This window comes from Pan troglodytes, chromosome 8, assembly GCF_028858775.2.
Source record: "Pan troglodytes isolate AG18354 chromosome 8, NHGRI_mPanTro3-v2.0_pri, whole genome shotgun sequence".
NCBI lineage: Eukaryota > Metazoa > Chordata > Mammalia > Primates > Hominidae > Pan > Pan troglodytes.
This window is the reverse complement of record NC_072406.2, coordinates 106,711,047-106,735,661: the sequence shown is the minus strand read 5'-3', so window position 1 is coordinate 106,735,661 and position 24,615 is coordinate 106,711,047. Positions and strand designations below refer to the sequence as shown.

The 24,615-nt window shown below is 38.2% G+C and overlaps 1 protein-coding gene across 9 annotated transcripts in view; it reads right to left on the bottom strand.

The window, feature by feature from the left end:
- Positions 1-24,615, bottom strand: part of TBC1D12 (TBC1 domain family member 12) — a 136,496-nt gene that overhangs the window by 30,074 nt on the left and 81,807 nt on the right. For all 9 annotated transcript variants that reach the window (XR_010146987.1, XR_010146988.1, XM_507936.7 and 6 more), the window contains 3 exons: positions 11,900-11,982; positions 8,170-8,287; positions 5,002-5,108 (listed from right to left, as the gene is read on the bottom strand). Coding sequence is in view for 7 of the 9 variants with exons in the window: in XM_507936.7 (XP_507936.4) it covers positions 5,002-5,108; positions 8,170-8,287; positions 11,900-11,982 (308 nt within the window). In the remaining 2 variants the exon portion in view is untranslated. The remainder of the gene's footprint in view (positions 1-5,001; positions 5,109-8,169; positions 8,288-11,899; positions 11,983-24,615) is intronic.

Sequence of the window (24,615 nt, the reverse complement as noted above, 5' to 3'; positions counted from 1 at the left end):
TGTGATCCACCTGCCTCAGCCTCCCAAAGTGCTAGGATTACAGGCGTAAGCCACCACACCAGGCAAAATTCCTATTATTTATGCCTGGCTCCATCAGTGATTTCATAGAAGAGATGAATATAAGGTTAAAATTTATACATATAATTATTTGGGGGTTATTAGGTATAAAATTGTAAGTTTTTTAAAAAAATTCAAACTGGTTCTAAGACAGTCAGCTTCAATATTATACCCAAATTTTAAAACTATCTAAAAAAAAGGGGGCTCACCAGACAAACCCATCAGTTTTATAAGTCATAAAATTGATCTAATAATAAAAATGTGGTAATGATTTCAAAACATCAAAGGACATCTCTCCAGTAAGATTTACAGTTAAGAAGACCTGCATCTCAGTTCACTTTGATGCTTAGGTCCTCATGTCACACTTACTTTGCTTTGAATCTGCAAAGGGAGAGTTTGAAGCAGGCTTAAAGATGATACTTTGGACTTGAACAGAGAATACTTTGATTTCAGTGTATATTTTGCTTTCTGATTTCGTGACAATTATGATATTATCCATACTCTCAGCAAAATGCACTTTCACTATTGTTTTATATTATCACAAATAACTGTTAGAACACTCCTTTCATATTCTTACCCCTATTTTACAGGTGAAGAAAAACTAAGATTTCTAGATGTTAAGTAATATGCCCAAGGTCACAAACCTAATATATATGGTGGAACCAAGATTTGAACCATATTTGACTGACTTTAGAGCCCTTACTCTTAGCTACTATTCTCTAATGATTATAAATTTCATGACTAAAACAAGTCAAATTACTAAAGCCATTCAAAAGTAAACAAGATTAACAAAAATAAATGTACTTCAATCCAATTTTAGCATCTTTTCCGCACTAATAAAAAAGGAGAGAATAAACACACATTCCATTCTTGAATACATAAATGTTTAGTGAAGAAAATCGAAAATTATGTTGGAAATAAACGACTCAGTTATGTTACAAAACTATAAATTTCAAGCTAAAAACGAACCTTTTGATTATAGTATCACAAAACGTTAACACCAATTTAACCAATATTTTAATGTCTAAGTTATCAAGATAAATCAGATTCTAAAGCCAGTTATCAATAAAAATTGCAAACAAAACTTCATATAACCATCAATACCTCATTACCTGTTTGCAAAATTGATTCTTAAGACTTTAAACAATTACAGTATGTTCAAAAATTCTTATTATGTATTTAGAAAATCTAACTGAAAGTTCTGACTATAATTTAAAAACATTCAATCTGTTCCAAACTCAGAAAGCAAAAGCAATCTCTGTTTATATTTGGAGAGAACAGTTAAGTCATATAAAATCTAACTTTTTCTAAGTTAAATAAAAACTTAATTCTTCCTTTAAATTCTATTCTAAAAGTTTTTAAGTTCTTTGAAAATAACATGTTGGCTGGGCACAGTGGCTCATGCCTGTAATCCCAGCACTTTGGGAGGCCTATCACTGGAGGTCAAGAGTTCGAGACCAGCCTGGCCAACATGGCGAAACCCCATCTCTACTAAAAATACAAAAATTAGTCAGTGTGGTGGCAGGCCCCTGTAATCTCAGCTACTTGGGAGGCTGAGGCAGGGACAACTGCTTGAACCCAGGAGGCAGGGGCTGCAGTGAGCTGAGAGAGCACCACTGCACTCTAGCCTCAGCGACAGAGCAAGACTCCATCTCAAAAATAAATACATAAAAATAAATAAATAAATAAAATAATATGTTTATTAAGGAGACTTGTGAAAATCAAATTTTAAAATCATACATAATCATAATATCCAAAGTTGGCATTGCTTTTCAGACAAAGGGTAAACATTTAATTTTTGTTATAATTCTGTCCAATTATATATAATGCTGATTGCTGCAATGAACATTTTTGTAGAAAAGCTTTTGCATCCAATCCTGGCTATTTCCTCAGAGTAAATTCTTAGACCTGAAATAAACAGTCAAAGGTTATTTGTTTGAGACCTTTGGTAAATATTTATGAATGATTTTCAGTCATCCTCGTATGGGTAATTCTCATTCATTTTAATCTCTTTTGAGGGATGAAAAACAGTACTTGGATGTTAACATATATGTCTTTTTTATAGAATGGCAGGAAAAAATATATGTCTTTGATTTGGCTATCTCAAGGAAAACAGTTAAATAAATTATAGTACAGCCAAATTGTGGAATACAATGTAGCTGCAGTACATATGAGACAGACTTGTATGTACTAACATGGAAGATGTTCAAGATAGATTATAGTGTGAAGAAAGAAAGCCACAGAATAACCTTAAGGCATAAATTGTGGGTGAAAAAATAAAAAAGAAAAGCTTTAAAATTGATCATATGTAGATGCACACTTTATGTACATAGAAAAAAGACCAGAAAGAATATACATCAAATTGCTAACAGTGTTTACAGTGGGATCAAGAATAGCAGTTCAGGTGGAAGAGCAAACACTTGTACCTTCTCATTACTTTAACTTTTTCCAATAAATATAAAAAGAAAAATTTTAGAAGTAACAGTGACAATATATTATTTCTAGTATTAAAGTCCTTAAGTCTTTATGTGGTGCCATTGTCTAGCATTAACATTATCATTTAGACCAATTTAGCACATTTTATTATTAACTATTTATTTATTTAGAGACAGGGTCTCACTCTGTCGCCCAGGCTGGAGTGCAGTGGCACAATCACAGCTCATTGCACCTCCTGAGCTCAAGCGATCCTCCCACCTCACCCTCTCGAGTGGTGTGACCACATGCGGGCTGCCTGGCTAATTTTGAGATTTTTTTTGTAGAGACGGGGTCTCGCTATGTTGCCCAGGCTGGTCTCAAACTCCTGGGCTCAAGAGACCTATCCGCCTCAGCCTCCTGAAGTGCTGGGATTACAGACATGAGCCACCATGCCTGGCCTATAAACTATTTTACTTTCCTCTATTTGATATTATTCTAATTTTATCTAATTTTAAAAATTTATTTATTTATTTATTCTATTTTATTTTTGAGATGGAGTTTCGCTCTTGTTGCCCAGGCTGGAGTGCAATGACGCAATCTCGGCTCACTGCAACCTTCGCCTCCTGGGTTCAAGCGATTCTCCTGCCTCAGCCTCCCGAGTAGCTGGGATTACAGACATGCGCCACCACGCCCAGCTAATTTTGTATTTTTAGTAGAGACGGGGTTTCTCCATGTTGGTCAGACTGGTCTCAAATTCCCGACCTCAGTTGATCCACCCGTGTTGGCCTCCCAAAGTGCTGGGATTACAGGCGTGAGCCACCGCGCCTGGCCAAATTATTTATTTATTAATTTAGAGACAGAGTCGTGCTCTGTAGCCCTGTTTGGAGTGCTGCGGCACAATCATAGCTCACTGTAACCTTAAACTCCTGGGCTCAAGCAATCCTCCCATCTAAACCTCCCAAGTAGCTAGGACTACAGGCATGAGCCACCATGTCCAGCTTAATTTTTTAAAAATTCATCAAAACTACTCTGCAAGCCAGGCACGGTGGCTTACACCTGTAATCCCAGCACTTTGGGAGGCTGAGGCAAGTGGATCACTTGAGGCCAGGAGTTTGAGACCAGCCTGGCCAGCATGGCAAAACCCCATCTCTACTAAAAATACAAAAAATTAGCCAGGCGTGGTGGTACACACCTGTAGTCCCAGCTACTCAGGAGGCTGAGGCAGGAGGATCGCTTGAACCCGGGAGGCGGAGGTTACAGTGAGCCGAGACTGCGCCACTGCACTCCAGCACAGCAACAGAGCGAGACTCCATCTCAAAAACAAAAACAAAAACAAACTACTCTACATTTTGCTCCTATCCACCAAAGTTTAAGAAACTTAAGAAAATAATATAACTCTTTGAAAGTCTTATTTCTTCTTCTGTTCTTTAAAGGTTTTTTTTTTCTTTTTTTGAGACAGAGTCTCGCTCTGTAGCCCAGGCTGGAGTGCAGTGGCTTGATCTCGGCTCACCGCAACCTCCGCCTCCCGGGTTCAAGCAATTCTCCTGCCTCAGCCTCCCAGCACACGCTGCCACATCTGACTAATTTTTCGTATTTTAGTAGAGAAGGGGTTTCACCGTGTTGCCCAGGCCGGTCTCGAAATCCTGAGCTCAGGCAATCCACCTGCCTTGGCCTCCCAAAGTGCTGGGATTACAGGCATGAGCCACCATGCCCGGCTAAAGTTTTTTCTTTATGCAGCTAATCAAGTTATAAACTTTAAAATTATTTATTTGTTTATTCATTCATTCATTCATTCATTTATTCATTCATTCATTTGAGATAGAGTCTCGCTCTTTTGCCCAGGCTGGAGTGCACAGGCGTGATCTCGGCTCACTGCAGCCTCTGCCTCCTGGGTTCAAGTGATTCTTCCACCTCAGCCTCCCGAGTAGCTGGGATTACAGGCATGTGTCACCATGCCCAGCTAATTTTTGTATTTTTACTAGAGACAGGGTTTCGCTATGTTGGCTGGGCTGGTCTTGAACTCCTGACTTCAGGTGATCCACTTGCCTTGGCCTCCCAAAGTGCTGGGATTACAGGCATGAGCCACTGCGCCCGGCCTAAACTTTTTAAATAAAAAAAAAAAAAATCCCAAAATGACTGGTTTAGGTAAAGAAGGAGGAAAAGAAACTTTTAGCCTTCCTCCAGTATTTATGTTTTCTGTATAAAAGTGAAGCCTTTTCATAATTGACTATTTTCTTTTTTCTTGTATATACTTATTATCCACTGCCAAGTAGAATCCCAGAAGTTTTTGATATTTGAATGCCAAGAAGATTATTGATAGTTGTGAACTAAAGGGAAAACCATAAATCTTTATATAAAATGTAATAACTTATTAAATCATAACAGGTTTTGGGGGGATGAAGCATGCTTTTAAAATGACATTATATATGATAAAGGCCATTTATTTTAATGGTCACTCTACTAATCTGCTATGTAACTCTGTAGATGGCTATTTGTACATGTGGGAATAACTGAACGTAGAATACAAACCAGGAGTGATATTTAGTTCATTTCCTACAGCTAGACTCCAAACTTTCCCACGGACACTAGGGGGCAATCCCTGCCACCACAATTCTCGAACTCTTCTTGTACTACGCCTAGAATTAAAGGAGGAGAAAAAAGGAGAAAGTTACTTTTTATACCAAAAATACTAGTTGCATGATGGATTATCTTTAGTCTATGGCCAAGTGATCAAGTCATTTTTAGGACTATAGAGAATTAAGTATGTAATGCATTCTTTTCTTTGCATTCATGCTTACAGGCAACAACAGCCTACAAGATGTATAGGATCCCAAAGGGGCAACAGTAATCTAAAGGGAACTGCGTTTTATAAATGCCAATGAGAGAATCAGAAATATGCAGTCAATTATTTAAAAAACAGGATAAAAGGGACATAAAAATGTATCACCAATTCAGCACCAAAAACAAAACAACCAAGAATCTACAGTGGGAAGGCCCTAGTTTTTGAGAAGCAGTAAAGTCTGCTAAAAAAAAACTGTCGGCTTTAAAGTCAGATAGATCTGAGATCCAATCTAGTTTAACCATTAATTAAATGTATAACCTTGGGCAAATCACTTAACCTCTCTGACCTTGAGTTTCCTTATGAGATAAATGGGAGTAAAAATACATACACCTTATAAAAGTTCTAAGAATCAAATGCAATTACTTATGTAAAGTGCCTCAGATAATATGTCACACTGTGCCAATATTCAACAAATTCCCAATGTACAAACTACAGTAGGCATTGCAGAAGATATCCCCAACCCTCCAGTCGAGAGGGAAGATAAGGCATATTTTAAAATGCTATGTAAAAAGGCAATAAGAAAGAAATTCTGTCATTTGCAACAACACAGATGAACCTGTAGGATATTGTGCCACGTGAAATAAACCAGGCACAGAAAAATCAACACATAACCTCACTTATATGTGGAATCCAAAAAAATCAATCTCATAAAAGTAGGGGGTAGAATGGTGGTTATGGCCGGGGAGCGGGGAGTAAAGTGAATGGAGAAAGGTGAGATGTTGATCAAAGGGTACAAACTTCCGTTAGAAGAAATAAGTGTTAGTGACCTATTACATAGAATGGTGACTATAATAAATACTAATGAACTGTACGTTTCAAAATTGCTAAATGAGCAGATTTTAAATGTTTTACCACAAAATACTGAGAAATACGTGAGCTGATGGATGTTTTAATTAGCTTGATTTAATCATTCCATAATGTAAACATATACCAAAACATCACATTGCACCAGGCAGGTGGCTCACACCTGTAATCCTAGCACTTTGAGAGGCCAAGGCAGGCAGATTGCTTGAACCCAAAAGTTCGAGACCAGCCTGGGCAACACAGTGAGACCCCATATCTATAAAAAAAATACAAAACTTAGCTGGACGTGTTGGCACATACCTGTAGTCCCAGCTACTCAGGAGGCTGAGGCAGGAGGATCACCTGAGCCCAGGGAGGTCGGGGTTGCGGTGAGCCTTGATCTCGCCACTACACCCCAGCCTGGGCAACAGAGTGAGACCTCGTCTTGAAAAAAAAAAAAAAACCCTCAAAAAACACATCACGGTAGGGTGCAGTGGCTCACACCTATAATTCCAGCACTTTGGGAAGTCAAGGCAGGCTGATCACTTGAGGCCAGGAGTTTGAGACTAGCCTGGCCAATATGGTGAAGCCCTGTTTCTACTAAATATACAAAACAATTAGCCGGGTATGGTGGCAGATGCCTGTAGTCCCTGCTACTAGGGAGACTAAGGCATAAGAATCGTCTGAATCCAGGAGGTAGAGGTTGCAGTGAGCTGAGATCGCGCCACTGCACTCCAGCCTGGGTGACAGAGGGAGACTCTGTCTCAAAACAAAACAAAAACAAAAACAAAAAAACAAATCACACTGTACCATATAAATATATACAATTATTATTTATCATTAAAAAGATGCTGGCAAAATAACTTAAAAATGAATAAATAAATGCAAAGGCAAGATAAGTATATTAGTCTCAAAGTATGATGATGGGACATTTACATAAGGGAAAGATCATACATATTTCCTTGATTATGAGATAAACACTTTAAAAATCATTTTAACATTAATAAGTGCATCTTCTAATACATTTATATATTTAATATTCTCTTTCCAAATAACTGCTATTACATCAATAGTGCGTCTTACAATTGATGGTATGTTAGCATTAAGAAAATACAGTAACTAGGCTGGGCACGGTGGCTCACGCCTGTAATCTCAGCACTTGGGGAGGCCGAGGCAGGCAGATCACAAGGTCAGGAGATCGAGACCATCCTGTGAATGGTGAAACCCCGTCTCTACTAAAAATACAAAAAATTAGCAGGGCGTGGTGGCGAGTGCCTGTAGTCCCAGCTACTCGGGAGGCTGAGGTGGGAGAATGGCATGAACCCGGGAGGCGGAGCTTGCAGTGAGCCGAGATTGTGCCACTGCACTCTAGCCTGGGCAAAAGAGCGAGACTCCGTCTCAGAAAAAAAAAAAAAAAAAAGAAAACACAGTAACCAAAGACATTAAAAGTTTCATAAATCAATTAGCATTTCAGTTGGGTCCCAAAGGATAGGTAAGATTTAGCAGACACCATGGTGAAACCCCATCTCCACTAAAAATACAAAAAAAAAAAAAATTAGCCAGGCGCGGTGGCAGGCGCCTGTAGTCCCAGCTACTCGGGAGGCTGAGGCCAGAGAATGGTGTGAACCCGGGAGGCGGAGCTTGCAGTGAGCGGAGACCACGCCACTGCACTCCAGCCTGGGTGACAGAGCGAGACTCCGTCTCAAAAAAAAAAAAAAAAAAAAAAAAGATTTAGCCGACACAGAGGATGGTCAGTAAGGGAAGTAGGTGGTAGACACTGAGGGATTTACAAAAGCAAAGGCACAGATGCAAATATGGAAATTTTCAGGCATTAATTAATAGTATAATTTAGCCAAAGCATAGAATATATGCTGGAAATAATAAAAATACAGAATCAGAAACATGAGATCTCAGCGCACCAGCATGGCACATGTATACATATGTAACTAACCTGCACATTGTGCACATGTACCCTAAAACTTAAAGTATAATAACAATAAATTTTTAAAAAAAGAAAGAAACATGAGATCTTCGGAGACAAATGGGAATTTAGGAAAAGTCTGCTTACTTACATTACTTCCCAATTGGGCAGTATTTCATTGATCCAAATTACCATTGCACTTGCAATATTTTCTTCCTGCTTAAATCGTTCTTTCATGATTCTTTTTCTTTTATGTGCTTCCTTAATTTCTGTTTTAAACGAGTAAAAATTATTTCAATACAAATAAGCTAGATCAAAATCCTCTTCTCCATTTACCTAAACTCTACAAAATAGACTTTCTCAAAAAGAATATTATCATAAGAGGAAGGAAGGAAATAAGGGAGGGAGGGACAGGGAAAGAAAGGGAGGGAAAAAGTGAAAGTAAATGAACTTGATTAACATAATTTTCTATTCTTTGTTTTCTCTTTTTTTAGAGATGGGCCTCGCCACGTTGCTCAGGTGGCCTTGAACTCCTGGACTTAAATAAATCCTCATATCTCAACTTTCTGAACAGCTTGGACTACACATGTGTGCCACCATGCCCAGTTATTAACATAATTTTAAAATAACATCTCCTGTTCTACTATAAAAGTAAGTGGAATAAAAGGTCAGAAAAATAATTTAAGTAGATTACTTTATCACATATTTCTATTTACACTAAATCTATGAAGTCAAATTTCTTATGAATTAACTATATAAAAAACAAACAACTGTGGGCAACTAACCAATGCCCATTTTTCCTACAAGGGTTTATAAATTTTCTGACATAACCCACATGACATTCCAAAATGGTTTTGTCAGTAGCATTATTAGTATATTAACTCTTTTTAATATGGTGTTTCACTTTACTAGTTTGAAATTTTAAAATGTCCCCCAAAACACATATATTAACAGTACATCTCTTAGATTCTGAGGCAAAAGTTAGAGGACGAAAATATCTCTCTGAAAATCAAAGGTGACAATTTCAGAAGAAGAGATGTCTCAAATACAGACGAAAGTGAGTCATAAATCAAAACTTTATGTAATTTTAGAACCAGTGAGGATGTCAGAGACCAGCTAGCCAAACTGTTTTCAAATTGTTTTTTCAGATATGCCTCAGACCATCTTGAGGGGCAAGCAGAAGGCCAAGTAAACAATCTCTACTTTCTTTCTTTCTTTCTTCTTTTTTTGAAACAGAGTCTCGCTCTGTTGCCCAGGCTGCAGTGCAGTGGTGCGATCTCTGCTCACTGCAACCTCTACCTCCCGGGATCAAGCAATTCTCCTGCCTCAGCCTCTCCAGTAGCTGGCATTACAGGGTCACACCACCATGCCCAGCTAATTTTTTGTATTTTTAGTAGAGACAGAGTTTCACCATGCTGGCCAGGCTGGTCTCAAACACCTGACCTCACGATCTGCCTGCCTTAGCCTCCCGAAGTGCTGGGGTTATAGGCGTGAGCTACCGCATCTGGCCGACAATCTCTACTTTCTTTTATTTGTTTTATGTATTCATATTCTATATAAGATTTCTTGGGAGAATGTTCCACTGCTTTACCAACAACAAAAAAAAAATGATGAAAGAGAAGCTTCAAAGCCCTGATTAAGCTGACCTGCCTCTCACATGTTACGCATGAGAAAACTAACATCAGGCCTGTTCAGAGTATCACACCAAGGTAGTATCAAACAAGGTTAAAGCTGTGGCCTTCTGATTCCTCAGTTCAATATTATCCCTATCATACCATGCTTTTAAGATCATCCAGTACCAATAGTTATCTTACATAGCAATCATATAGTAAAAATTTTAAAATTAATAAAAACTTAACTGGAGCCAGGCACAGTGGTTCATGCCTATAATCTCAACGCTCTGGGGAGGCCCAGGTGGGAGAATTGCTTGAGGCCAGGAGTTTGAGACCAGCCTGGGCAAAATAGAGATACATCATCTCTACAAAATAACTTCTAAAAAATGAGCTGGGGCTGGGCATGGTGGCTCACGCCTGTAATTCCGGCACTTTGGGTGGCCAAGGCAGGTGGATCACTTGAGGTCAAGAGTTCGAGACCAGCCTGGCCAACATGGCAAAACCCCGTCTCCATTAAAAATACAAAAATTAGCCGGGCCTGGTGGCGGGCACCTATAATCCCCGCCACTCTGGAGGCTGAGGTAGGAGAATCACTTGAACCCAGGCAGCGGAGGTCGCAGTGAGCCGAGATTGCGCCACTGCACTCCAGCCTGGGTGACAGAGTGAGATTTTGTCTCAAAAAAAAAAAAAAGAGCTGGGTGTGGTGGCATGCACCTGCAATCCCAGCTACCAGGGAAGCTGAGGCAGGAGGATTGCTTGAGCCCAGGAATTCGAGGCTGCAGTGAGCTATAATTGTACCACTGCACTCTGGCCTAGGCAACAAGTGTGACCCTGCCTCTAAAATAAATAAATACATAATAAAAAATAAAAACTTAGGCTGGATGTGGTGGCTCACACCTGAAATCCCAGCACTTTGGGAGGCCAGGGTGGGTGGATCACTTGAGGTCAGGAGTTTAAGACTAGCCTGGCCTATATGGCGAAACCTGTCTCCACAAAAAAATACAAAAATTAACTGGGCGTGGTGGTGCACGCCTATGGTCCCAGCTACTTGGGAGGCTGAGGTGAGAGGATCTCCTGAGCCTGGGAGATTGAGGCTGCAGTGAGCCAAGTTCGCATCACTGCACTCTAGCCTGGGTGACAGAGCAAGACCCTGTCTCAAAAAAATAAAAATAAGTAATAAATAGATAAATACTTAATTGGATATGTCAGAAATATTTCGAATTCTGTATAGTAAAATACACTCAACTAATGTTTAAATACCTTCTAGAACAATATAACTAGCCTTATATATCCTATGTTTACTTAACATTAAAGAAGTAACTTCAATTCCAAAATAGCACCATAAAGCAGAACTGTACACTATTATAACGGTCCATTAACTTAAGTCAAAGGAAAAAATATCAGTTGTTAATAAGGTGTTAGATGTTAAGTCTAAAAATGTATACAGCTGTGTAATATCTTCTAAAAATGTATGTTTATCCTGAAATAACAATTGTCAGGAAATAAACACTGTTAAATTATCCTGACATTATTTTTTTGGTTGGAAAAGAGAATGAATGAATATGTAAATTTATACACACAAGAGTATACTTTTATGCACCTAATCAAATGACACAATTGGGCCTCTAGAGAGACTCTGTAAGTCACAAAAAAATTTTGAGTTTCAAATCATATTCTCACAGCCATATAGAAAGTTAAAATTATTAAATTATAAAATTAGAAATTAATTATAAAATATAAAAATGGTAAAAAGTGAAATTCATTAATAGATTCATGAATTATTATCTTTATTTATAAACTAAGATAGTAGAAGTCCAAGTTTTATGACTGTAATTTCAAGATTCCTCCTATTCTGTAAAAGTACATGCAGAAAAACTATGATCCTGGTATGTCATTTTATTCCTCCTTTAGAACAAACTTAATTATAAAAATAGTAGAGAAAAATAAAAGCATGGGCAACATGGTAAAACCTCATCTCTACAAACAATACAAAAAACTAGCCAAGCATGGTGGCACGTGCCTGTGGTCCCAGCTACTTGGGAGGCTGAGAGGTAAAAGGACTGCTTGAGCCTGGAAGGTCAGGCTACAGTGAGCTGTGACTGCATCACTGCATACCAGGCTGGGCAACAGAGCAAGACTCAAAAAAGAAACGAAAAAAGAAATAAAAAAAAGAATTCAGTATCATCTTGAAGACAGACTTGATGAATTTTACCATCCATCTTCTTATTAAAATCAGAAAATTATAGCATTTGGAGTTAAATTTTATACCTCGTTTTTTAGCCTCAGCCACCATCTCATCGTATTCTTGTCGGTGACGTAAAGCTTCTTCCACAGATTTGGCAGGAAGATTTCTGGGAAAAAAAATTAATTAAGTCGAGACAATTTTTAAAAGATTAACTTTAAACTTACTAACTTATTTGTTTTTACACCCAGATGCAAAGAATTTCTAAACTAACCTCATTTCATACATTAAGGAAGTGAAAGGCTGAAAAGAACTGTGCATTTTAGAACAGAATCAGAATCCAGGTTGTTAATATGTGGTGTGTGTGTGTGTGTGTGTGTGTGTGTGTAGTTCTATGTCATGTGTATATAAGTTGGTATATATTTAAACATTTCAGATTTTAAAAAATAGAGATGGGGTCTCACTATGTTGCTCAGGCTAGTCTCAAACTCCTGGGTTGAAGCAATCCTCCTGACTCAGCCTCCCAAAGTGCTGGGATTACAGGTGTGAGCCACTGAGCCCAGTCCATTTCAGATTTCAGTCAATATTTTTAGGTTATTTGTTAAACTCACTTACTAGAGTTTTCTCTAGTCAACTTTTTTCAGATATAATTTTCATATAATAAAATGAATAAACATATTTTAAGAGTAGTTTGATGAGTCTTGACAAATGTATATACCTGTGCAGCTAACTAACCAATTAAGATATAGAACATTCCCATCATTCCACTAAGTTTCCTTGTGGTACCCCTCACAAAATTCCTTCTTTGATTTCTATCACTATAGATTAATTTGTTTCCTCTTCAAGAATTTTATAGACTCTTGTGTCTGGCTTTTTTTGTTTTTAATTTACATTGAAGGACTAATGTCTGGCTTCTTTTGCTCAGCACAGTTTTGAAAATCATTCATGTTGTTGTATTAGTAATGTATTCCTTTTAATTGCTGAGTAGTATTCCATTTATCCATGTGGGTGGACACTTGGATTGTTTCCAGATTGGGGCCATTATTAATGAAACTACTATAAAAATTAACATCGAGTTTTTGTGTAGACATTTGCTTTCATTTCCCTTAGTTAAACAAAAGTCTTGAGTTATATAGTACGTGTGGATATACCTTTACAATAAACTGTCAAACTGCTTTCCACTAATTAGAGTTTTAAGACAACATTTTAACTAAAAAACTGGATCATCCATCATTTGCATACATAGTAGTCCCCCCTTATCCTTAGGAGTTATGTTCCAAGACCTCCAGTGGATGCCTGAAACCTCAGACAGTAACAAACCCTATATATACCACGTTTTTTCCTATACATACATAACTACGATAAAGTTTAATTTAATTGAGATTAAGTTAACCCAGCACAATATGTTGCCATCAATTGGAACACATTTTTGTTCATATCTTCCACCCATAAATTTAATGTCTTTTCAATCATAACTGAACACCGTGCTCTATGGTAGTAACTTTTGCAATTTAAGGTGCAACAGTAACACTAGCATAAATTTCTTTTTCATTCTTCACAATTTCATGGATAGGAAACTGATTCTTACCACAGATCTTAGCAACTTCAGCATATGATTTTTTTTTCTTATTAATTTGAGAACTTTCACCTTTTTGCTTAAAGGAGGAACTTTACAGCTTCTCTTTGGCATATCTGAATTGTCAGCACCACTACCCTTAAGCTTTGGGGGCATTACTAATAAAATAAGGGTTCTTTGAACACAAGCGCTGTGGTATCACCAACAGTCGATCTGACAACCAAGAAGGTTACTAACTGAACTACCAGGTGGGTAGTGTATATAGTGCAGATAAACTGAACTCATGTCCCTAGCAGGATGGAGCAGGACAGTGAGATTTCATCATGCTACTCAGAATGGCACGCAATTTAAAAATTAAAAGTTATTTCTGGAATTTTCCACTTAATGTTTTCAAACCACAGCTGAGTACAGGTAACTGAAATTGCCTTAAGCAAAACCGCCAATAAAGGGTAACTACTACACCGTATTTTGGTTTATCAAATCAATGGCTTCACAGAGTCAGTGATTTAGATATAAAAAATGCAAAAAGAAATACACTGGTATATTATCACTTATCCAAATATAATCATAATAGTGTCCAGTTTTAGGAGTCAGTCTTTTCTTTTCAACAGGCTAGTGTGGAAAAAGGTATGTGACAAATTTTCAAATTATAAATTCTACCTCCTCTTCTCAAATTAGTCAGTTGATCTGGTAGGTTGTAGGAGGGAGGAATAAAAGTTAAGACTTCTGCTTCAGGCCATAATGGAATAAAAGAAACCAGGTTTACCCTTTCCCCTTAAATCATTAGAAAATGGACACAATATATTAAACTATAGTTTCCAGACAACAGACACTGGGCAGCACAAGAAAGTGATCTTTAAGAGAAAAGAAATAAGCAAGGTAACCCTACAAGTACCTGACATTTCCAGGTCTCAGTGGTCCATCAATCCTAAGGTGAGGAGAAAGTTTACAGTTGGAGAGTCCAAGACAGCTAAAAGTTACAAACCAGAAAACCAGAAAAGAAGGGAGCTGCAGAGAGTCCTCTCAAGGTTTTGGCTGAGTACTGATCTGCGCATGTGTGTGATTAACTACGGCCAGAGAAAGAACCACCAGAGAAAAAAAAAATAGGACATTCTTAAAGTTCACACAAGACCAGCCAGAGTGGAAAGACCTCCTGATAGGTAAGAGTACTAGGTAGAGTGCTTAGAAGAATAATGCCTCAGTAGTGAGGACAAATTACTCCTAAACTAAAAGCTGTTCTGGAACCACTCCAACAAAGATTAGGTCAAAAAGATCAAACCATTTCCAAAAAACTGCAAACCAGACTAAAGCCAAAAAGTATCTAAAAGAACACACAAAAAAGTCCAGCATCCACCTATGTAAACCACAATGTCTGACATTCAATAAAAACAGAGATGTGAAGCAGAAAAATATAATGCATAATGAGAAGAAAAATTAATCAACAGTCACAATATAAAAATGTCACAGATAATAGGATTATAACACAAGGATGATAAAATAGCTGTTATAAATACACTATAGGCATACCTTACTATACTGTGATTTGCTTTATTACATTTTGCAAATATTGCATTTTTTACATATTGAAGGTTTGTAGCAACCCTAATGTCAAGCAAGTCTATGGGTGCCATTTTTCTAACAATGTGCTCATTGTGTGTCTCTGTATCACATTACAGTAATTCTTGCAATATTTCTTTTTTTTTTTCTTTTGAAACAGAGTTTCACTCTTGTCACCTAGGCTGGAGTGCAAAGGCGCAATCTTGGCTCACTGTAACCTCCACCTCCCAGTTGGTTTCAAGCAATTCTCCTGCGTCAGCCTCTTAAGTAACTGGGGTTACAGGTGCCTGCCATCATGCCTGGCTACATTTTTTGGTAATTTTAGTAGAGATGGAGTTTCACCATGTTAGTCAGGCTGGTCTCAAACTCCTGACCTCAGGTGATCTGCCTGCTCCGGCCTCCCAAAGTTCTGGGATTACAGGGGTGAGCCACCGCACCCAGCCAATTCTTGCAATATTTCAAACTATTTCATTATCATTGTATCTGTTATGGTGATCTGTGATAGGTGATTTTTGTTGTTACTATTCTCATTGTTTTAGGACACCACACACAGTGCTAATATAAGATGGCAAATTTGTGTGCCAAGGCAAACATGTGTGTCTTACTGCTCCACAGACTGACCATTCCCATCTCTCTCTATCTCTTCAGGCATCCCTATTTCTTGGGATACAACATTGAAATTAGGCCAATTAATAACTCTACAATGACATCTAAGTGAAAAGAAGAGTCCCATATGTCTCAATTTAAAATCAAAAGCCAGAAATAAATGAGTAAGCTTAATGAGGAAGGCATGCCAAAAGCCAAGATGGGGGGTGAAGAAAGATGGCAGAATAGAAGCCTGCACCAGTTGTCCACCCTGCAGGAACACCAAATTTTAACTATCTGCACACAAATAAGCACCTTCATGAGAACCACAAATCAGGTGAGCAATCACAGTACCTAGTTTTAACTTCGTATCGCTGAAAGAGGCATTGCAGAGGGTAGGAAAGACAGTCTTAAATTGCCAACACCACCCCTCCCCCAACCCCTGGCAGTGGCTTCTTGGCTAGGAGACAGAACCCATGCACTCAGGGGAGGAACAACACAGTGACTGAGGAACTTTGCATTGAACTTAATGCTGCCCTAGCACATGGAAAGCAAAATCATGCTGAACTCAGCCAGCACCTGCCCATGGAGGGAGCATTTTGAACAGCACTAGCCAGAGGGGAAGCGCCCATCCCAGCAGCTGAAACTTGAGTTTCGGCAAGTCTTGCAATCACAGGTTAAAGTGCTCTGGGATCCTAAGTGAACTTGAAAGACAGTCTAGGACACAAGGACTGCAATTCTTAGGCAGGTCCTGATGCTATGCTGGGCTTAGAGCCGGTGGACTGGGGCAGTAGATGACACAGTGAGACACCAGACAGGACATTTGGGGGAGTGCTTACGCCACTCCCCTCTCAATCCCAGGTAGTGAAGCTTGCAGCAACTAAAGTAACTCCTTTCTTCTTCCACTTGAGGAGAGGAGAAAGAAGGGTAAAGAGGACTTTGTCTTGCATCTTAGATACCAGCTCAGCCACAGTAGGATAGGGCACCAGGCAGTGGTGAGGCCCCCATCTCAGGTCCTAGCTCCTGGATGACATTTCTAGAGACACCCTAGAATAGAAGTGAACCTGCTGCCTTGAAAGAAAGAATCCAGCCCTGGCAGGATTCATCACATGCTGACTAAAGACCCCTTGGAGGCCGGGCCGGTAGCTCACACCTGTAATCCCAGCACTTTGGAAGGTGGAAGCAGGCAAATTACTTGAGGTCAGGAGTTCGAGACCAGCCTGGCCAACATGGTAAAACCCCATCTCTACCAAAAATACAAAAAATTAGCCGGGTGTGGTGGCATGTGCCTGTAAGCCCAGCTACTCGGGAGGCTGAGGCAGGAGAATTGCTTGAACCCAGGAGGCGGAGGTTGCAGTGAGCCAAGATCGCACCACCGCACTCCAGCCTGGGCTACAGTGCGAGACTGCATCTCAAAAAAAAAAAAAAAAAAAAAAAAAAAAGACCCCTTGGGCCCTGAATAACAAACAGCAATACCCAGTGGTGCAATCTCAGCTCACTGCAGCCTCCGCCTCCCATGTTGAAGCGATTCTCCTGCCTCAGTCTCCCAAGTAGCTGAGATTACAGGCACGTGCCACCATACCCGGCTAATTTTTGTATTGTTTTAGTAGGGACAGGGTTTCACCATGTTGGCCAGGCTAGCCTGGAACTCCGGACCTCAAGTGATTCACCTGCCTCAGCCTTCCAAAGTGCTGGGATTACAGTCGTAAGCCACTGTGCCCAGCCTACTCTTAAGTAGAAAGATTAAACGATGAACCAATAAAAAATAATACCTGAAACAGCTTTTCAAGACATAGGCAGTAAAATAAGACATAAAGACTAACAACAAGTCAGCCATTATGGTGGCTCCCATCTATAATCCCAGCACTTTGGGAGGCCATGGCAGAATTGCTCATGCCCAAGAGTTCAAGATCAGCCTGGGCAACACAGCAAGACTTCATCTTTACTAAAAAAACAAAAAAAACCCAGCTGGGTATGGTGGCATGCACCTGTAGTCCCAGCTACTCGGGAGTCTGAGGTGGGTGGATCAACTGATCGCGGGAGATAGAGGCCACAGTCAGCGATGACTGTACCACTGCACTCCAGCTGGGGTGACAGAGCAAGACCTTGTCTCAAAAAAAAAAAAAAAAAGAGAAACAACAGAAGTTAAAAAAAAGAAACAACAAAAAGTTTTTTTAAAAAAGTGAAACAACAAAAAAGCAGGAGGATGAGGTTGAAGTGTAAAGTTTTTATTAGTTTTCTTTTTGCTAGTTTGTTTGCTTATGCAATCAATGTTGTCATCAGTTTAAAATAATGGGTTATAAGGTAGTATTTGCAAGCCACATGGTAACCTCAAATAAAAAAAATATGACAAATAACACAAAATAAAAAGCAAGAAATTAAATCATACCACCAAAAAAAAAAATCACTTTCACTAAAAGAAAGACTGGAAGGAACGAAAGAAGAGAAGACCACATAACAAACAGAAAACAAATAACAAAATGGCAAGAGTAAGTTCTTACTTACCAATAACACTGAATGTAAATGGACTAAACTCTCCAATCAAAAAAGATAGAGTAACTGAATAGATTTAAAAAAAAAAAAAGACCCAATGATATGATGCCTCCAAGAAACACCCTTCACCTATAAAGACATATTTAGACTGAAAAGAAAGGTAGAGAAAAAGATATTCCATGCCAATGGACACCAAAAAGGAGAAAGAGTCGCTATACTTATGTCAGACATAATAGACTTCAAGACAAAAACTATAAAAAGAGACAAAGAAGGTCATTATATAATGATAAAGGGGTCAATTCAGCAAGAGGATATGACAATTGTAAATCTATATGCACCCAACACTGGAGCACCCATGTATATAAAGCAAATATTATTAGAGCTAAAGAGAAAGATGCACCTCAATACGATAATAGTCAGAGACTTCAACACACCACTCTCAGCACTCAGCATATCTTCCAGATAGAAAATCAACAAAGAAACATTGGACTTAATTTGCTCTATAGAACAAACAGACCTAATAGAATATTAACAAAATACTTCATCCAATGGCTGAATATGCATTCTTCTCCTCAGCACATGGATCATTTTCAAGGATAGACCACATGTTGCTTCCTTAGTTAAAAACAAACCAAGTCTTAAAACATTCAAAAAAATGAGATAATATCAAGCATCTTCTCCAATCACAATGGAATAAAACTAGAAATCAATAACAAGAGGAATTTTGTAAACTATACAAACACATGCAAATTAAACAATATCCTCCTGAATGACCAGTGGGTCAATGAAGGAATTAGGAAGGAAATTTAAAAATATTTTGAAACAAATGTTAATGGAAATAAAACATACCAAAACCTACGAGATACAGCAAAAGCAACACTAAAAGGGAAATTTATAGCTATAGGTGCCTACATCAAAAAAGAAGAAAAACTTCAAATAAGCAACCTAAAAAAACCATTTTAAGGAACTAAAAAAGCTAGAGCAAACCAAATCCAAAATTAGTGAAAGAAAAGAAACCCAAAAATTAGCTGGGCATGGTGGCATGTGCCTTTAGTCCCAGCTACTCAGGAGGCTGAGGTGGGAAGATGGCCTAAGCCTAGGAGGTCAAGGCTGCAGTAAGTCATATTCATGCCAATGTACTCCAGCCTGGGTGACAAAGTGAGACCATGTTCAACAATAACAAAAAAAAAAAAAAAAAAAAAGAAGAAGAAGAAAAAAGAAAAAGAGCACAAATAAATGAAATTGAAAGAAAACAATACAAAAGATCAACAAAACAAAAAGTTGGTTTTTTGAAAAGAAAAACAAAATTGAGAAACCTTTAGCCAGACTAAGAAAAAAAGAAGACTCAAATAAGTAAAATCAGAGATGAAAAAGGAGACATTATAACTGATACCACACAAATTCAAAGGATCGTTTGTGGTTGCTATGAGCAACTGTGTGCCGATAAATTGGAAAATCTAGAGAAAATGGATAAATTCCTACACACATACAACCTACCAAGATTGAACCATGAAGAAATACAAAACCTGAACAGACCAATAGCAAGTCACAATGGAACAAAACATTTAATTACAGAGTTGTAATTAAAACTCTACCAGTAAAGAAAAGCCCAAGACCTGATGACTTCACTGCTGAATTCTACCAAACATTTAAAGAAGAATTGAACTGACAACAATCCTACTCAAATTACTGCAAAAAATAGAGGAGGGAATTCTTATGAACTCATTGTATGAGGCTAGTATTACCTTGATACTCAAACAAGACAAAGACACACTAAAAAAAAAAAAAAAAAGGAAAACTACAGGCCAATATCCCTGAGAAACATGGATGCAAAAATCCTCAACAAAATACTAGCAAACTGAATTCAACAATACATTGAAAAGATAATTCATCATGACCAAGTGAGCCTTATCCCTGTAATGTAAGTATATTTCAATGTATGCAAATCAATCAGTGTGATACATCACCTCAACAGAAAGACAAAAACCATATAATTTCAACTGACACTGAGAAAACATTTGATAAAACTCAACATCCCTTCATAATAAAAGCCCTAAAACACTGGGGACAGAAGGAACATACCTCAAAATAATAAAAGCCATATACAACAGACTTGCAGTATCATATTTAATGGGAAAAAACTGAAGCGTTTCTTCTAAAATCTGAACAAAACAAGGCTGCAGATTTTCACCACTGTTATTCAACACAGTATTGCAAGTCCTAGCTAGAGCAATCAGACAAGAGAAGGAAATAAAGGGTATCCAAATTGTAAAGGAAGAAATCAAATTATCCTTGCAGATGAGATAATCTTATATTTGCAAAAGTCCAAAGACTCTGCCAAAAAACTATTAAAAATGATAAACAAATTCAGTAAAGTTGCAGGATAAAAAATCAACAGACAAAAATCAGTAACATTTCTACATGCCAACACTGAACAATCTAAAAAATAAAAAAGTAATCCCATTTATAATAGCCACAAATAAAATTAAATACCTAGGAATTAACCAAAGAAGTAAAAGGTCTTCTTTTACTTAAAACAATAACAACTGTAAAAACACTGATAAAAGAAATTGAAGAGGACACCAAAAAATGGAAAAATATTCCATGTTCATGGATTGGAAGAATCAACATTGTTAAAATGTCCATAATACCCTAAGCAATCTACACATTCAATGCAAACCCTATCAAAATACCAATGATATTCTTCACAGAAATAGAAAAAACAATCCTAAAATTTATATGCAACCAAAAAAGTCCAAGAATAGCCAAAGCTATTTTGAGCAAAAAGAACAAAACTGGCCAGGCGTGGTGCCTCACGCCTGTAATCCCAGCACTTTGAGAGGCTGAGGCAGGTGGATCACCTGAGGCTGGGAGTTCGAGACCACCCTGACCAACATGGAGAAACCCCGTCTCTACTAAAAATACAAAATTAGCTGGGTGTGGTGGCCTGTAATCCCAGCTGCTGGGAGGCTGAGGCAGGAGAATCACTTGAACCCAGGAGGTGGAGGTTGCGGTGAGCCGGAGATCATGCCACTGCATTCCAGCCTGAGCAACAAGAGCGAAACTCCACCTCAAAAAAAAAAAAAAAAACAAAAGAAACAAAAAACAAAACTGGATAAATCACATTATCTGACTTCAAATTATACTACAGAGCTACAGTAACCAAAACAGCATGGTACTGGGATAAAAATAGACACATAAACCAATGGAACAGAACAGAGAACCCAGAAACAAATCCATATATCTACTGATAATCTGTCATTTTTGACAAAGGTGCCAAGAATATACATTTGAGAAAAAACAGTCTCTTCAATAAATGATACTGGGAAATTTGGATTATCATGTGCAGAAGAGTAAAACTAGACCCCTATCTCTCACCATGTACAAAAATCAAATCAAAATACATTAAAGACTTAACTGTAAGATCTCAAACTATGAAACTACCAGAAGAAAACACTGGGGAAACTCTCCAGGACACTGGACTGGGCAAAGATTTCTTGATTAATACCTCACAAGCACAGGCAGCCATAGCATAAATGAACAAATGAGATCACATCAAGTTAAAAATGTTTTGCACAGCAAGACAAACAAACAAACAAAAACAAAACCAATAAACAGAATGGGAGAAAATATGTGCAAACTACCTGTCTGACAAGGGATTAATATAATAACTAGAATATATAAGGAGCTCAAGCTTATATATCCACAGGGATAAAGCTAACAATCCAATTTAAAAATAGGTAAAATATTTGAATAGACATTTCTCAAAAGAAGACATACAAATGGCAAACAGCCATATTCAAAGGTGCTCAACATCACTGATCAGAGAAATGCAAATCAAAATTACAATGAAATATCATCTCAACCTAGTTAAAATGACTTTTATCAAACAGGCAATATCAAATGCTGAAGAGGACATGGGGAAAAGGGAACTGTTGTACACTGTTGGTGGTAATGGAAATTAGTACAACCACTATGGTGAACAGTTTGGAGGTTCCTAAAAAAACTAAAAATAGAGCTACCATATGATCCAGCAATCCCACTGCTAGGTATATACCCAAAAGAAAGGCAATCAGAACATCAAAGAAATATCTGCACTCCCATGTTTATTGCTGCACTATTCACAGTAGCCAAGATTTGGAAGCAACCTGTGTCCATCAACAGATGAGTGGGTAAAGAAAATGTGGTTCACGGGAGGTGGAGGCTGCAGTGAGCCAAGATCGTGCCACTGTACTCCAGCCTGGAAGACACAGTGAGACTCTGACTCAAAAAAAAAAAAAAAAAAAAAAAAAGAATATGTGGTTCATATAGACAATGGAGTATTATTCATCCACAAAAAGGAATGAGAGCCTGTCATTTGCAACAATATGGATGGAAATGGAAATCATGATGTTAAGTAAATAGCCAGGCACAGAAAAATATCACATGTTCTCACTTATTTGTAGAGCTAAAAATTAAAACAATTGAAATCACAGAGATAGAGAGTAGAAACATGGTTACCTAAGGCTGGGAAGGACAGTAGTGGGGCAGGGAGAAAGTGGGGATGGTTAATAGATTTTAAAAAATAGAAAGAATGGGCCAGGCACCGTGGCTCATGCCTGTAATCCTAGCACTTTGGGAGGCTGAGGTGGGCGGATCACCTGAGGTCGGGAGTTCACAACCAGCCTGACCAACATGGAAAAATCCCATCTCTACTAAAAATACAAAATCAGCCAGACATGGTGGTGCCTGCCTATAATCCCAGCTACTCGGGAGGCTGAGGCAGGAGAATTGCTTGAACCTGGGAGGCAGAGATCGCAGTAAGCCATGATCGTGTCATTATACCCCAGCCTGGGCAATAAGAGCAAAACTCCGTCTCAAAAAAAAAAAAAAACCCAGAATGAATAAGACCTAGTATTTGATAGTACAACAGGGTGACTATAGTCAATAATAATGTAATTGTACATTTAAAAATAACCCTGTAGCCATAAAAAAGAACAAGATCATGTCCTTTGCAGGAACAAAAGCGGGAACCATTGATGGAGCCAGAGGCTATTATCTTCCACAAACTAATGCAGGAACAGAAAACCAAATACCACATGTTCTCACTCACAAGTGAGAGCTAAATGATGAGAACTTCTGAACACAAAGAAGGAACAACGGACACTGGGGTCTACTTTAAGGGTGGAGGGTGGGAGGAGGGAGAGGAGCAGAAAAGATAACGATTGGATACTGGGCTTAATTCCTGGGTGATAAAATAATCTGTACAACAAACCCCCATGACATGAGTTTACCTATGTAATAAACCTTCAGATGTACCCTGGAACCTAACATAAAATTTGGAAAACAAAAAGAAAAATGAGAAAATAAAAATAACTAAAAGATTATAATTGGATTGTTTATTACACAAAGAATAAATGCTCAAGGGGATGGACACCTCATTTACGATGATGTGATTATTATGCACTTGCATGCCTGTATCAAAGTATCTCATTTATCCCATAAATATATTTATCTACTACGTACCCACACAAAATAAAAATGAAATTTAAAAAAAAAGCCAAGATAGGCCAAAACTTGGCCTCTTCAGCCAGTTAGGCAAGTGGAGAATGTAATGGTAAAGTTCTTGAAGGAAATTAAAAGTGCTAATCAATGAACACACAAATGATAAGAAAGCAAAACAGCCTTATTGCTGAGAAAGTGTGAGTGGTCTAGATAAAAGACCAAACCAGCCACAACATTTGCATAAGCCAAAGTCCACTCCATAGCAAGGCCCTAACTCTCTTCAATTCTATGAAGGGTGAGAAGTGAAGAAGTTACAGAAGAAAAGCTGGAATCTAGCAGAGATTAGTTAATGAAGTTTAAGGAAAAAAGCTGTTTACACACATAGAAGTAAAAGATGAAGCAGCAAGTGCTGATGGGGAAGCTGCAGCAAGTTATCCAGAAGATACACTAAGATCACTCATGAAGGTGGCTAGTCTAAACAACAGATTTTCAATGTAGACAAAACAGCCTTCTACTGGAAAAAGATGCCATCTAGTATTTTCTAAGCAAGACAGAAGTCAATGCCTGCTTCAAAGGACAGGCTGACTCTCTTCTTAGGGGCCAATGTAACTAGTGACTTTAAGTTGAAGCCAATGCTCATGGACCATTCTGAAAATCCTAGGGCCCTTAAGAATCATTCTAAATCTACTCTACCTGTGCTCAATAAAGCCTGGATGACAGGACATGTTTACAGCACGGTTAAATGAATATTTTAAGACTATTGATGAGTCCCACTGCTCAAAAAAAAAAAAAAAAAAGATTCCTTTCAAAGCAACACTGCTTATTAACGATGCACCTAGTTACCAAAGAGCTCTGATGGAGATATACAAAAAGATGAATGTTGTTTTCATGCCTGCCATCACAACATTCATTCTGCAACCTGTGGATCAAGAAGTAATTTTGACTTTCAAGTCTTTTTTTTTTTTTTTTTTTTTTTGAGACAAGGTCTGGCTCTGTTGCCCAGGCTGGAGTGCAGTGGCGTGATCATGGCTCACTACAACCTCTGCCTCTCAGACTCAAGCAATCCTCCCACCTCAGCCTCCCAAGTAGCTGGGAATACAGTAGTGC